The sequence below is a fragment of the Asterias amurensis genome, chromosome 5 (assembly GCF_032118995.1).
Source record: "Asterias amurensis chromosome 5, ASM3211899v1".
Taxonomy (NCBI): Eukaryota; Metazoa; Echinodermata; class Asteroidea; order Forcipulatida; family Asteriidae; genus Asterias; species Asterias amurensis.
In genome coordinates, this window is record NC_092652.1 from 3,939,523 (window position 1) to 3,955,460 (window position 15,938).

The following is a 15,938-nucleotide window of genomic DNA, read 5'->3' on the forward strand; positions in this document are numbered from 1 at the left end:
ATCCCGTTCCTCCTCCGAACCTTCTTCCTATATATGTGTAACCATGGCGCTTGAGTCCCCTTCATCTTTGTCCTCAATGCGGGTCAATTATTCGATCCTCTTAGCTTCTAATTCTTCCAATCATGGAGGTACCAATCCATCAATAAAATGCCACCCTCCTAATCCATACCAGCCATCCTTGCTCTATGATTTAATAGAATGGCATGGAATGGCAATGTTTACCAAATCAAATTACAAACACTTTTGTTTAACAATTGCAGGAGTTGTTAATGCTAGTAATGATTTATAATTATTAACAATTTAATTTCAATTTCTATATATTTTAGCAAATAGCAATTTGGAATGCGCCCGTAAACAAAAATAGTTTTCGGCACTCAAAGTAAGTTGTCCTCAATGCAAACAAAACCCCCAGTAAACCGTACTGTGTAGTTCTTAGAGTGTAGTTGGTGTAACTCAGTTAGACTGGTACCACTGCCAAACAAGGAATGAAAAACGCCGCTCGGTCGATTTTTTCCATAAAAAGATCAATGAGATGAAACTGGTAACCGATTCCCGATGCCCAATACCGTTAACTCGATACGGATGTACAACCGTTAAGGGGATCAGTACCAGTCCGAATTTCTAAGGTCAAATCCCTGGGCCTACGCGACACATTTGTTCACGTGCATACTGAAAGCCGGTTAGCGGGTCTTTTCTCTAAATTGCTGATAAGCTCACAACCAATCTGGGAAAAATGGCTGGAACTGTCGCTAAATTATGCCGGTCTGTGGGCAGTTTGGGTCGTTTGGAGTCTTCAAAATGCGGCATGTTAGCCATGGCCAATGTCAGTCAACGGAATTGTGAGTTTTAAGTATTATTTAAGACTTAAACATCAGGTTTTTATAACTTGTCTTGGATTTTTGGAATACCGAATTGGAGACTCAATATAGGAGACTCAATTTAGACTTGACACAACATGCAAGCTCGCATATTATTTTACTAGCAGATTTTCTAGTACAGGGTTGTAACTTTTCAGCTAAATAATACCATTGAAACAAAGGAATGTGTTTGAAGTTTCCCCAGTCTTTTCTAGCCAGAAAAGAACTTTGCATAATTGATAATATTATTTAATTTAATTTAATCAAAACTAAGTAAGTGAGTGTTTCAAACATCTGTCAGTGTCACGCACCACACAATCACAGTTTTGTCACAACAAGGGTCATTCTTGTCACTGGGATTCTGTATTTTGTTACAATATTTTAGTGTACTTTTTGCTCACATTGATCAATTCTCAGTATCTGTTTTGCATTTTATCACTGGGTTGAAATTCCAAATGAAGTAAATAATGGTGTCAAAACTGTCCATGGTCCAACATATGTTTGCAAATGACAATTGTTTGTTTATTGATTGAATGATTTTTTTATAACCTTCTTTTTTTTGAGGTCAAGTGCGGGATTAAAGTTTACTGACTAGTGACTACTGCATAGTTTTAAAATTGACAGTGAAAGCATTTTCGATATACAACAATTGTAAAAACATGTCACTGGTGGAGGGAAAATTAGGAGTTAAGAAAGACGCTTAATCTCTGAGTCTGAGTGCCACTTTTCACTCAATCATATATTGTCAATAATTGTGGAAATGTGTTTGTGGAAATAAATGTAAATTGAATTGAATTTAATTGAATTTAATGTGATTATGATCCTTTTGTCATTTGACTGGTTAAAAATCTTTGACCAGTTCCGGACCACTTCAATTTTGCAACAGCCACATAATTAATTGAATTACTTCTCACATTCTTTTGGTACATGAGAAGAATCCACAATAAAGCATCTATCTATAACCTAAAACATCATCCACAAATGATCATGATGGGCCCTTTTCCCTGGGAAAAAAAGTGTTGGTTGAAAAATTGCTGAAATACTTCTCATCTTAAATTTGAATGCCAGGACGAAGACAATTTATGTAAAATGATAAGAATTATGAATAAGATGAATTTTAGGAAAACACTGAGCAGTCATGTTGCTTTGGTTTTTTGAGTTGTTTTTTTTTTTTTTGGGGGGGGGTCGTCGGGTTTCTGTGCTGCTGTTGAAGACACTTACTTGACATTTGCTTGAGAAAGGAAGTCTGCATCCATGCCATTGCCAACAAACTTTACTGAAGTTTGTGTCTTAGGAGACAGTTTTATGAATGGGAATGATGGGTTTGCAATAGGGCAAGTTTGTAACAGATCCTGAACTGGTCAAATGGGTGACAATGTTCTTGAAGCCTCTTCAAAAGTATTAATACATTTAAAAAAAATTTCAGTTACTTACAGGTTTGCACCCCAAAAAAGGGAATTCAAAAAGTGACCCTGAACTGGTCAAATGACTGTATTACCATAGTAAGATGTTTTGGGTCACAAAGATTTGGGTACTTTTTCAAAATGTCCATGCAGATTTACATTAAACTTACACTTACAGGGTTTGAAGATAATATGATAGTGGAAAGCTTCCTTCCCTTTAAATATTACTAACTGAGGTTCTGTAGTTTTTTAGAAATGAGTAAAACAAGTCACAAATTAATTTTCGTCTCACAAAGACGGAAATTATTTTAGCATGTGAAATCCCATTAACCAGTTATGATATTATACCATAATCATAGCATAACTGGTGATATGTTTTTACATGCTAAAACTGAAACAAAGTTTATTTGTTTTACTCATCTCTCAAAAACTACAGGACCCTAGTAAGTAAAATTTCAAGGGAAGCTTTCTACTTTCATAATTTTCAAACGGTGTAAGTTTAATGTAAATCTGTGGACATTGTGTTTTATGTTAGTTAGGAAAAAGTACATAGACCCTGTAACAAGTAAATAACAGCTTCTTCCCAAATAGTCATTGTGAGTCTGTGGCACTGGTCTCAGGGTCATGGTCAAGTTTGAAGTAGAAAAAAATACTTAATTTTTAATTTTTTATTAATCACAAGGGTTCACATTATTTTGATAGTGCATTTTTTTTACTTTTAGACTAGTTACATTTTTACAATACATAATGTATACAAATAAAATACTTCAAAATATTATTTTGTTATTTATAATTTTTATGAATAATATTTTTGTTGATTTGGTTTGGGTACTTCTTGTTTTTGACTCAAAACAAAATGTCCACAGATTTACATTATACTTAAACAGTTTGAAGATAAAGATGGTAGAAAGCTTCCCCTTAACACATTTCTTGCTGAGTCGGAGGTGCTGTAGTTTTTGAGAAATGAGTAAAACAATGTCACAAAATAATTTTCGTCTCGGTTAAAACATTAAAATAATGTTGTTTAAAAAAAAAGTATAATTAAGATGAAAATATTTGCAGAGTAAGGCTTTTTAAAGCCATTGGACACTTTCGGCAAACAGTGTTGTCCAAAGGCCCACACTTCATGTATCCCAACTTATATATAAAATAATAAACCTGTGAAAATTTAGGCTCAATCGGTCATCAGAGTTGGGAGAAAATAACGCGAAAACCCACCCTTGTTACCTTACGTTTCGCCGTGTCATGACATGTGTTTAAAATTAATCCATAATTCTCGACAACGAGAATTGATAATTGTTTTAATGTTTTCTCAAAAAGGAAAACATTTCATGGAACAATATTTCAAGAGAAGTCTTTCACCATGATCTTGTTAAACCCTGTAAGTTATTTGTAAATCTGTGAACTTTTTTTTTTTTTTTTTTCTGTTCCGAAAGTGTATAATGGCTTTAAACCAAAGATAAATGTATGTAAGCAGGCTCCATTTTCAGTTCAGGTTTTCTTTTCCAACATCAAATCCCTTAGAACTTTGGCCGTACTCCCCACTCTCTGACCACACTCACAGGATACCCTGTATTAAACATACAGGATACTGACTAATTCCAACAAGCACATGATGCAGATTACTATCAAGTGGTCTTGAACTCTCGGTTCCCCCATTGACTGGTTGAGGAACAGGCTATTAAAGGGTCAATGTGACTGAAGGGGCAAACTTAGGCATAAAAAAAATATATGTTATGTTGGTGTAACGGGCCCCCCAAAATAGGGTAGGTAGGTAGTATCTCCCCTCCCAGCATTGAAAATGACATGTATTCTAACAGTTTAAGCCGGTAGTATACACGATAATAAAAGAAGACAAGGCTACACACAACAAATAGTATATTTTTATACTCTGGATGACATTTATTTTATGTATATGTCTTTAATAGATTTTAATCATTATATTTCTTCCCTTGAAAAAATAAAAATATCCAGGGTCGGCCATATTTTTAGGGTAGGTCGGGTTACACCAACATAACATTTTTTTGTTATGCCTGACTATCTTCAGTATTACACTGCAATATTCACAGACAACACAAATTGGATTGCCTGTGAATACCAGACACACAACCTACAAACTTACAAGCTCTCAAGTATCAATCAATTAACTTGTTATTTGAAAAATGTGCACAACATAACATTGTACATACACAGTGTATAATAACTGCATGAATAAATGGCTGTACATGCATTACTTAGTGATAGCCGACTGGCATCAAGATTCGTACCACATGTACCATTGATCTGGGTAATTTTGCTAACACATGGCACTTAATTTAACTTGAGTGCTAATTATGCACTAATTTTCCAATGAATAGAGTCCTCACAAGCAGGACAAAATAAGAAGACTCTAAGGCCGTGTCAAAATTGACGACTTCAGCTACAGCTACGTCTAGATCGCGCGCATCTGCCTATTCTTCAACACTGACAGACACGCAAATCTAGCCGTAGCTGTAGCCAAAGTCGCCAATTCGGACACGGCCACAGTTAACTTCAACTTTAATCAGAAAACGCATTTTATTTGATTACGAGAGTAGTTTAAAATGTGATATCATCCAAATCAAAAACTAATGAGTCTGTACAATCCAGAGGGGAGTTTATTATGCCAGTCAAAATGTCAAATCCTGGTCCAATGCCATTTTGATTGAATTTCATCAAAATTCATGAACGAACTAAATATTCTCTGCACAGACCCATTATATTTGAAATGTGACATCAAATATTTTGGATTTTGACAAAAGTTGCACTTGCAGGCAGTTTGTTGTAGCCGTACCGGGCGGGCCTGCCAAGAACTAACAAATTTCACCCAGCACTCTGAGCAAAAACACACTGTGCTGCCAGATTTCCCCCAGATTGCACTTCAGTAATGATGGCCCCATTTCTAAGCATATAATTTTGTTGCAATCGCTCGCCCTTGGTGGACTCAATTGGGTTAAGATCCCACCACATTGGTCTACATGTGGCTACAACGCCATTTTTATAAGGACTCTTGTCTGCTGTAAAATGAGTGGATAACAAAATTGAGTTTGACCTTTGGCCCCTCTTCAAATAAGGAAGTGGACAGTTCTCGGTTATTGATGATACATGTTTGTCATTTGTACATGTAGTAATGTTCATGATAGAGCAAGGACAATACATCGACCAGTTGAGTATAAATCAACTTGATGTACAATTGAGTGAAATAGTACTTCATCATGATGATACTTGAAAAGCAATATTTGAAAAATGGATTTATGGATTTTTGAATTGATTTTGTTTCAGATTCCAACAAAGGCAGCCGTATTGAAGTAGCCAATCCAGTGGTTGATTTAGACGGTGATGAGATGACACGCGTTATCTGGGAAAAGATCAAAGAAACGGTACATCCTTTGCTTTGGTGTTATTTTTTATAGTTAGCGGCCACTTACATATTACATAATGGTAAATGAAGAATACTTATAGGTTTACAGTAGTAAGCAGGGCCCAATTTCATAGCGCTGCTTAGCGGCCGATTTTGTGCTTACTGTGCAATTTCTATTTCATAGAGCTGCTAACCGTAAGCAAACGAAAATGCATGCTAACCTTCCACTGCTTACCGCACGAAAATAAATGACGTCACAATGCAAATCCACGGTAAACACGCAATTTATGGCCGCCCAATTTTTCTGCTAACCTGTGAAATACGCTAAGGCTTAAGCAAATTTTTCTGCTACAGTAAGCACGCAAACTTGCTTACCGTTAAGCAGCGCTATGAAATTGGGCCCTGAGCAGGCCTGATACAAAGGCGATTGGTCTCCATGCCCCCTGTTCATTGCCTTGATGCCCTGGAAATGCTGCAGTAAAAATATACAATTTCCTGATAGGGTGCCCTACCTTTACCAAGGTAAAAATGCCTTGGTGCCCTTGCCCTTTCAAAAACGTACAGGCCTGAAAAAGAGAGAGGCCATTTTGAAGTACTACTTACTTACAAGTCTTTTTAAACCACCACTCGTGCAAACTTTGTTAAGGGGGTCATGAAGTTAGCACATATTTAATATTACCATGGTGCCCTTTCCCTTTCGAAAATGAAGCATATAGGCCTGACAGAGAGAGAGGCCATTTTTAAGTACTTACAAGGTCTGTTTAAACTACAGTTAGTGCAGACTTTGTTTAGGGGGTCATGAAGTGTAGCATATATTTTACTCTAACTGTAAATCGTTTCAGTTCTAATACTCACAAGGTAATAGTGCTCTGAGGTTAATAGTTTGAATTGTTGTCCACCTACTGCATTTATGACTACGGTGTACTTAGAGGCAGTATGCCATAGTGCAATGCTGGTGAAGTGTGTAGGTAAATATTAGCTTACCCAGGTTATCAATTTACACTGTGCTGGACTATCAATAAATTACAGTTCAATATGTAACTTGGGTGTACTTAGCGATAACATATCAGTCAAAAAAGGGACAACTGTGTACAGTGATGGTATTGAACATTATCTGATGTGTACAGATAATTCCAATTATGATGCTCTTATAACCCATTGAACTTTTAGAAAGTTTAGCTCAACTCGGTCATACTCTAATTATTTTGGAACTCTTTTGGTTTCCTGATTCTCTAAACATTGAATGCTGCTTGTTTATTTGTTGTGAAATCAAGGTGCAATATATTGGCCTTTGTTGCCCCTGGTCTTGTCCTAGGTGCCCCTTCAAAAGAAATTCTGTTGACTTTAAGATTTTCCAATGGCAGTGCCCTTTACAAAATGAAAATCGCCCTTTTACAAAATTAAAATCGCCTTGCCCTTTCAAAGATGAAATTCCAGGCCTGAGTCTGTATTCACTTACTGACACTTTATGGTGAGTTGTTAAAAGGTGAAACAGCTTAATTTTGCATGAAAGGCACAGGATTTCTTTGGTACATGTAATTGGCAAAGGCCAGTGTTCTCATTTGGTATATCTGTAAAAAGTGAGTCCAAAGTCTTTTATTATTTGAGTGAGAAAATGCTTTCTCAAAAACTAACTAAACTGTACTATACTAACAACAGCTCTCCTTTGTTGGTCTCCCAATAAATTTTCATGGTAACAATTATTTTAAGTTTTTACCAATAGTGGCCAGTGTCTTTAAAGGCAGTGGACACTATTGGTAATTACTCAAAATAATTATTGGCACAAAACCTTACTTTGTAACGAGAAATGGGGAGAGGTTGGTGGTATAAAACCTTGTGAGAAGCAGCTCCCTCTGAATTGACCTAGTTTTGGAGAAAGGAGTCATTTTCCACGAATTTGATTTCGAGACCTCAAGTTTAGAACTTGAGGTCTCGAAATCAACCATCTAAACGCACACAACTTCGTGTGACAAGGGTGTTTTTTCCTTTCATAGTTATCTTGCAACTCCGACGATCGATCGAGCTCAAATTTTCACAGGTCTGTTATTTTATGCATATGTTGAGATACACCAAGTGAGAAGACTGATCATTGACAATTACCAATAGTGTACACTGTCTTTAAACGAATTATTGTTTTGTTTTTGTCTTTTAGCTGATCTTCCCATACCTGAAGCTAGACATCAAATACTTTGATCTTGGTTTGCCTTATCGAGACTCGACTAATGATCAGGTGACCATTGATTCTGCTCATGCCATCTTGAAATACAACGTTGGAATCAAATGTGCAACCATTACTCCAGATGAGGAGAGAGTTGTTGGTAGGTGGACATCATCCTCTTGGGTCGTATTTTTGGTTGCGTGAGGGCGCTCTCAATAATACTTTATCACACTCGGGGGTATGCCATTCGTTTGCACAGTTTTATCATCGGCATTCTCTCACTTCTGTGCGCTGTGATTTTAATTGTCTGTGATGGATATAACTGTGGTGGTAATGTATTCCAGTCTTTAATAGTTATTTTGGGTATGAATTACCCCGGCAGTGATAAAAAAATAGTTTAAATGCGCCCTCACGCTGTGAACAAATACAGCGGATTTACAATCTCATGCATCTGAAATCATCTGGTAACAAGTCAGATATGATTGCTGAAAAAAAGTTGAATCCCCTTAAGGTGATTCCCAGGTTGTATCGTAAACTCGGGTGTGATCCCTACACAGCAGTTAACGGTTGTATGGCTTCTGACTGGCACCCCTAACAAACATATTGACGAAATAGGGAGATGCTAACATAGGGTTGGATAGCTCAGTTGGTAGAGCGCTGACCATTAATCTGGAGTTCCTCGTTTCAAATCCTGCTCTTGTCAGTTTGTCTTTGTTCAACCCAAATCTATTTTAAAATTGACCTTTTCATTTTCCCTTGTGGTCTATTAATTGATAAGAATGACAACGCATGGAATTCAGGATTCCTTTTCTATCAGTTAAATGATAGTAAAGGCCAGACACCATGCAAGAATAAATTCACCTCGAACCATTGTCCGGCTTGTCCCCATGGCCTAGCGCACTGATGTAGGTGAAACATGTGTTTAGTTTCCCTTGGTGTCTATGTCACCAACCCCAAATTAATTTAAAATTTACCCAGTCAGTTTCTCTTGTGGTTTATTATTGCATGATTGTAAACAAAAACAATTTGTAGACTGTGTTTCAAACTGATCAACAAAAGCAATTTTATTTGAGTGCACTTAAACATGATACTTTCTCTTGTTCTTTTATAGAGTTTGATTTGAAGCAAATGTGGAAGAGTCCCAATGGTACAATCAGAAACATCTTGGGCGGTACCGTGTTCCGTGAGCCAATCATGTGTAAGACGATTCCTCGTCTTGTACCTGGATGGACAGAGCCTATTGTGATTGGTCGTCATGCATTTGGAGATCAGGTAAGGGAGTCATGGCCGCTGTGCATTTGTAACAAATACACATAGATTTTACTAGTGTGTGTGGTATTTTTTGTAGTATGGGCTCGTATTAGTGTTGAGTTTTTTTTATCTATGTATTTCATTGATGTCTGTTTGCCTGATAACTGCAGTCGCATACGTAAAAGTATTGCACATAAATGTATTGGGTGTTATGGTTTTTTTTAATTTTTTTATTTTTTATTCATACATTCATGCACTGTTTTCTTAATCAAAACTAGTCATACATGGTAATGAAACACAATATAAAGAAAAAATTGTTTTATATAATATTAGCGTAGTATGAATGGAGAGGTTGATAGTATAAAACATTGTTAGAAACGGCTCCCTCTGAAGTAATACAGTTTTCGAGAAGGAAGTAATTTTCCACTAATTTGATTTCGAGACCTCAGACTTAGATTTTGAGGTCCTGAATTCAAGCATCTGAAAGCACACAACTTTGTGAGACAAGGGTGTTTTTTCTTCCATTATTATCATGCAACTTTGACGACCGATTGAGCTCAGATTTTCACAGGTTTGTTATTTTATGCATATGTTGAGATACACCAATTGTACAGACTAGTCTTTGACAAATTACCAATAGTGTCCAAAGTCTTAAAACTGTCCTTCTTAATTCTGTCCTACTTGGATTAGTACCGTGCTACTGATTTCGTGGTAGACCAACCTGGGAAGTTTGAAATGGTGTTTACTCCAACTGATGGCAGTGAGAAGACAGTCATCCCCGTTTATGAATTCACTGCTGGCGGCTGTGGACTTGGAATGTACAACAATGATGAGGTATTATTATTATTATTTTTATTTTTATTGATTTATTTTCATTGTATTGTATCTTAATAAACCACCTTATCAATTCATCTTTCAATAAACTATCAAGCCAATTCAAACTTTATTGATGAATTCATTATGTGATTCCTTTTAATTATTTTACAGTCTATTGAAGGATTTGCTCACAGTTGCTTCCAATATGCACTGGCCAAGAAGTGGCCTCTTTACCTCAGCACCAAGAACACCATCTTGAAGAAATACGACGGCCGCTTCAAGGACATCTTTGAAGCTATCTACCAGTAAGTCTTGATTAAACAAAGTGTAGGCTTGATGCTTCGTTCTTAAAAGGGCAAGGGGCACTGAGGCGTTCTTTCCTTTGTAAAGGGCACCACGAGAGAATATTGTACATTTCTTTTGGAATGTTTTAAAGGGCTTCAAAGTAATGACTAGCATGGAAGGGATTTTCTCCATTGGGTCCACGAAGCATCAGGCCTGAAAGTTAAGCTGAATCTTTGTCACAAAAGGAAATTAAAGTTTTTAAAGTTTAAAATTAATTCTTTTGGCTATGTTAAAGGCACTAGACACCTTTGGTAATTGTCAAAGACCAGTATTCTCACTTGGTGTATTCCAACATTAGCATAAAATAACAAATCTGTGACAATTTTGACTCAATTGGTCATCGAGTTCCAAGAGAATAAACAAAACAAAACACCCTTGTTGAGCAAATTTGTGTGCTTCCAGAGGCCTAAAAAGGGCTTAAGACCTGAAGACTCAAATATTTGAGTGAGAATTTATCAAAAACTACGTTACTTCAGAGGGAGCTGTTTCTCCTAATATGTGATGCTATCAATAGCTTTTTATCGTCATTACCAAGTAAGTTTATATGCTTACAGATATTTTGAGTAATTGCCAATGGTGCCTTTAATAATTGTTGCTGTTTAATTTGTATACAACAGGGAAAAGTACAAGAAAGCGTTTGAAGATGCCGGTGTTTGGTATGAGCATCGTCTTATTGATGACATGGTTGCACAGGCTCTCAAGTCATCTGGTGGTTTCGTCTGGGCGTGCAAGAACTACGATGGTGATGTCCAGTCTGATGTCGTTGCTCAAGGTACGGGGATTTTAAAGGCTTACTAAGAGTAGACTTCGGTGAATCATAAGAGTAAGTTTATTTTCACCGAGTATTGAACATGAATGCTCCTGTGAATCCCACTGTATTACCTGACAGGATACAAGGTTGTGTACCTCAAGGAAATTCATTGTTTCCAAAATTCGTCATAAATAATCTCTGGGTAGAAACTACACGCATCTCTGCACAGGCCTGGAGTTTCATCTTTGAGAGGACAAGGCCATTTTCGAGTTGCAATGGGCACTTCCATTGAGAATCTGATACACTTTAGATGGGGCATCAAGACGAAGACATGTGCAACTGAGGTCATGGCCTCTGTGTAATTTCAGGCCTGTCCGCAAGAGTTCAAGTTTTAAGAATGTTTGCTTTAAAGACCCTGGACATTATTGGTAATTGTCAAAGACTAGTCATATAACTTGGTGTATCTCAACATATGCATAAAATAACACACCTGTGTATTTTGAGCTCAATTGGTCGTTGAAGTTGCGAGATAATAATGAAAGAAAAAACACATTGTCACATGAAGTTGTGTGCTTTCAGATGCTTGATTTCGAGACCTCAAATTCTAAATCTGAGATCTCAAAATTAAATTCGATGAAAATTACTTCTTTCTCGAAAACTATGGCACTTCAGAGGGAGCTGTTTCTCACGATGTTTTATACCATCAACCTCTCCCCATTACTCGTCACCAAGTAAGGTTTTATGCCAATAATTATTTTGAGTAATTACCCATAGTGTCCACTGCCTTTAACTAATGCTTATTATATGACCTTATTATGTAATAGGTTATGGTTCTCTCGGCCTGATGACGAGTGTGTTGGTTTGTCCCGACGGTAAAACAATTGAGGCTGAGGCTGCCCATGGAACAGTGACCAGACACTTCAGGGAGCACCAAAAGGTAAACCACACACCAAGCTTCTGCAACACTCCCAGGGATTAATATTAATAATATGAAATCATTCTCGTAAAGTGCATTCCGTCCATGGCAAGACCCCAATAAGCTGTACAGGCATGAAACTTATTTAAAGAACACCAACAAAATTTGTAGCTACATCCTGACAACGACTAGAGCAAGCTAGTCGAATCGTTGAGACCAATTTAAGAACTTACCCCACGGTAGTGTGGTTAATCATGATCCTATAAGCTAAATTAGTAGTCCCAGCCTATTTTCTAAACCATTTGCCCAAGTAATAGTTTAAAAGCAGAACAGTTCTTTCAGAAGTAAGAAGTCTCCCGAACACCCGAATAATCTACTCTGCATTAGTAGAATAAAGAAAGACGGTTCTCTAAGAACAAACTCTACCTGGCAAGTAGATACACACATGGTGTTACCGCAAACCAAATATATATACACTTTATTATACAAAAACGCATGACAAAAGGTACTCCAGGTATTCTCCTATGCTTTTGCACACGTCACATGACACACATCCCATGGGACTGCTATAAACTATTGTAGGGCTCTTGCATTATGATCAGTCGTTACGTAAGTCGATGTTATTCAGCCACAACCAATCAAAAGAAGAGATGAGGGGCAGGAGAGCAAGCATGTTCCACTTTTTTATAGGGGAAAAGCCTCTGTAGACCCTCTGATAAGGGGTGTTAGTCTTGATAATCATGGGCGGAAAAGCCTCATACCCTCCTGGGGGTAGTACGATTTCCAAGACTGCTATAAACTTGAGTAGGAGTCTCTTCATAAGATCAGTAATGACGTAACTTGCCTTCCAAGGTTAAAACTACATGTTAGATTTCAAAACTGTCACACGCTGAGTCGTTGTAGTCCCAAAGGCAATTAAATATGTTTGTTAATGAGTTCCGTTTGCATTTCATCCTCAGGGTAATCAAACCAGTACCAATCCCATTGCCAGTATCTTTGCCTGGACGAGAGGTCTCGAGCACCGAGCCAAACTTGATGACAACCCAGCATTGGCTCACTTCTCTACCACATTGGAGAAGGTCTGCGTAGACACTGTCGACTCTGGCTTAATGACCAAGGATCTTGCTGGTTGCATATATGGACTCAAGAAGTAAGTAGTTTTTTGTGATTTCAGCTTTCAGCTTTTAATATCGGTAGAGATGCTTTTGAAATAATTAGAATCTTTTCAGTGTATTTTTATATTGTATTTCTTTTGACTTGTTCTAATTTAACATTTCATGTAATTTACAATGTGAAAAGGAGTTTTACAAAACACTTAAACATTAAACATAGCAGGCCTGCTACATCACAGAGGCAAATGAAGGCGATTGCCTCCATGCCCCCTGGTCAATACCTTTAGTGTTCTTAAATTGCTCCAGTAGAAATTGACAATTTCCTCATAGGGTGCCCTTTGCCAAGGAGAAAATGTCTTGGTGCCCTTGCCCTTTCCAAAATATGAAGCATGCAGGCCTTAAATTCACTTCCTCCTCCAATCTCTCTACAATAATATTATTTTTTGTTCTCCTTTTCAGCGTCAAACCAGAGCATTATTTGAACACCATGGACTTCCTGAACGCAATATCCGACAACCTCAGCAGGGCGTTGAACAAGTAAATAACTTACGCACACTGAAACAACCTCTGATTACCAGGGCCCAATTTCATAACGACTGTAAGCACAAAAGCTTGCTAAGCACAATGAATATTGCTTAGCAGAAACTGGTTACCAGCCAAAAGTCTATAACGTTAACGTTATTGTGACTGGTGCCCCAACCATTTTGGGCACAGCATAGAAATTTGCTAAGCAGTTATGAAACTGGGCCGTGGCCCAATTTTATGGCTCTGCTTACGGTAAGCGAGGAATTGGCGCTTACGCAACCAGGGAATTCTGTGCTTTCGATAAGTGTATTTCGCAGGTTAGCAGGGATATTTGGCTTGTGAGCGTGTGTACTCCACGTACTCTACATTCTTCTCTTACACAGCTAGCGCAGAAATTTGGCGCTTACAAAGTAAGCGGACAATAGTGAGCGCAAGCACAGAATTCGGCAGTTGGCAGAGCCATGTAATTGGGCCCTGATTTGAAAGACATGAGGTATTTCCATGGATGCTTGTTTCGAGGTCAACAATCAGATGACAATGCAGTATTGGATATTTTTCTGAAAATGCAATATGCAATAAGGTGTTTAAGCAAACTAACAGAGGCTCTTTGCCAATTCATTGTTTTTAGAAAACCAAAGACTTAGAAATCTCTGAGATCAAATCGTGCTGTGGTGTTCCATTTACAAAGTGTTTGAAATTACTGTGTGATCGGTAGAGAAGATTAATCCCACAGTGCACTAAAATAGTTCAAAGCAAAATTGCTCGAACCTCAGGAAAAGAGAGACTTAAGAGAAAGTTAATTTTCCCTTGAATGATTATGTGTTTCAATTGTTTAATGTAGTCACATAAATAAACATTTAACTTATTGTGAATAGAGCTACATGTTTAACGGAGGTAACAACCATGGTCTGTTGCATTGCAATTAAGCACCATATATTGACCATTCATGTAAGCTGGGATTTCTACATGTACTGGTTGTGACAATTGTGATGATGTTAAAGTAATGATTTACAAAATTAAACATCGCTAAATAATTCAGGTCTGAAATTTCATCTTTAAGAAGGCAGAGCCGTTTCCATTTTGCTATGGGCCCTTTCTTCATTTGAATCTTGAAAGTTTCTTGACGAGAAAATCTTGGAAGTTTATGAGAAACTTACCTCTACGTAATTTCAGGCCAGCAATATATAGCTTACTTCATTAGTGAATTAGTTTATTGTCACTTTAAAAGTTACAATAAGTTTATTTTTTGGAAAGTAAATTTCTCAATCATTATTTTAGACGTTAATTGTCTACATTTCCTAAAAGGGCATTAATCTTTTATGCAATTGTCACAACTAGGGACTTAATCGAACCCGAACAGTCTTAATCTCTTGAAATCATTATTATTTGTTGTTCATCTTTTCGGCCATTTATGTGGCAAATATTCGGACTTGTTTGGATATCTATGTGTGCTGTGATGGTTTCTGAAATCAATTAATACTTTGAAGGCATAAAATTTTGGTTATAAAGAAAACTTTGGATTAACTGAAAACATTTTTTTTCAATCAGTAAATCTCGCCTGGCTTGACCTGCACATTGTAGTCAAAGAGAGACCGGCTTTTCTCAGGACTTTCTTGACTAAATGCTGCAGGCTTTGCCTAGTCGTGGTTTTCCTCTTGGTTTATGATTGCATTCCCTTTGTTTTTATTAATCCATAAATACTTGATAATCAAAGTGAAAGCTGACATTTCCTGATGTCTTCATCAATCTTTGTTCAGGAAACATGTGCTTTGTATTATTGCAGTTCCGCTGGGATAGGTTTTATATTTATTATCAAGTTTATGTTAAACTTGTTATTTCTAAAGACAATTTACAAAATGAAGAAAATCATGTTTCTAACCATCTTGTCATGCTAAAAAGGTTGAGGTTGTTTTCCCCCTGTGCATTTTTTGTTTTGTCAAAACACTTTTATTTACTAATCAACGTTTATTCGATCTTTCTTTGGTTTTTCGGTCACAACAAAATGTTACGTGATCTTGATTTGCAAACCTGAGTTAAACAAATATGTTGCTGCTGTTTGTTTCTTTTATAAATATTTTAATAATTTGAACTAGTTGATCAACTAGTAATTGAAATTGCAATTAGTTAGTACAATACCTCACATATATTCCTTTACCAGTGTCACAATGGTATAAAAGGTCACAAAGATGAAATACAAATTAATTGATTTGTGGAAACAAATAAAGTTGCTGTGCAAAGTAAAAATTATATGAGTTTTGTTGAAGATTTTTATTTTATTTGTTCCTGGAGGTAGCAGATACTCCATGATTTGTTGAAGTGGTATGTTTTTTCACATTATGTTTTTCAAGTTAAATACTTTGTTATGTGGCCGTCAACAGAGGGCGCTATATACTTTTTAGCTAGAATCTAGCTGAAAACACGGATC

General features: G+C 36.9%; 1 protein-coding gene across 1 annotated transcript; it reads left to right on the forward strand.

The window, feature by feature from the left end:
- Positions 1 to 648: 648 nt before the first annotated feature.
- On the forward strand, positions 649 to 15,760 carry LOC139937511 (isocitrate dehydrogenase [NADP], mitochondrial-like). Its single transcript, XM_071932674.1, has 10 exons — positions 649 to 839; positions 5,561 to 5,658; positions 7,792 to 7,957; positions 8,909 to 9,069; positions 9,739 to 9,882; positions 10,036 to 10,169; positions 10,827 to 10,981; positions 11,785 to 11,897; positions 12,836 to 13,026; positions 13,448 to 15,760. The coding sequence occupies exons 1-10, from the start codon at positions 734 to 736 to the stop codon at positions 13,527 to 13,529; spliced, it is 1,350 nt and encodes a 449-aa protein (XP_071788775.1). The 5' UTR covers positions 649 to 733; the 3' UTR covers positions 13,530 to 15,760.
- The last annotated feature ends 178 nt before the right edge of the window (positions 15,761 to 15,938 follow it).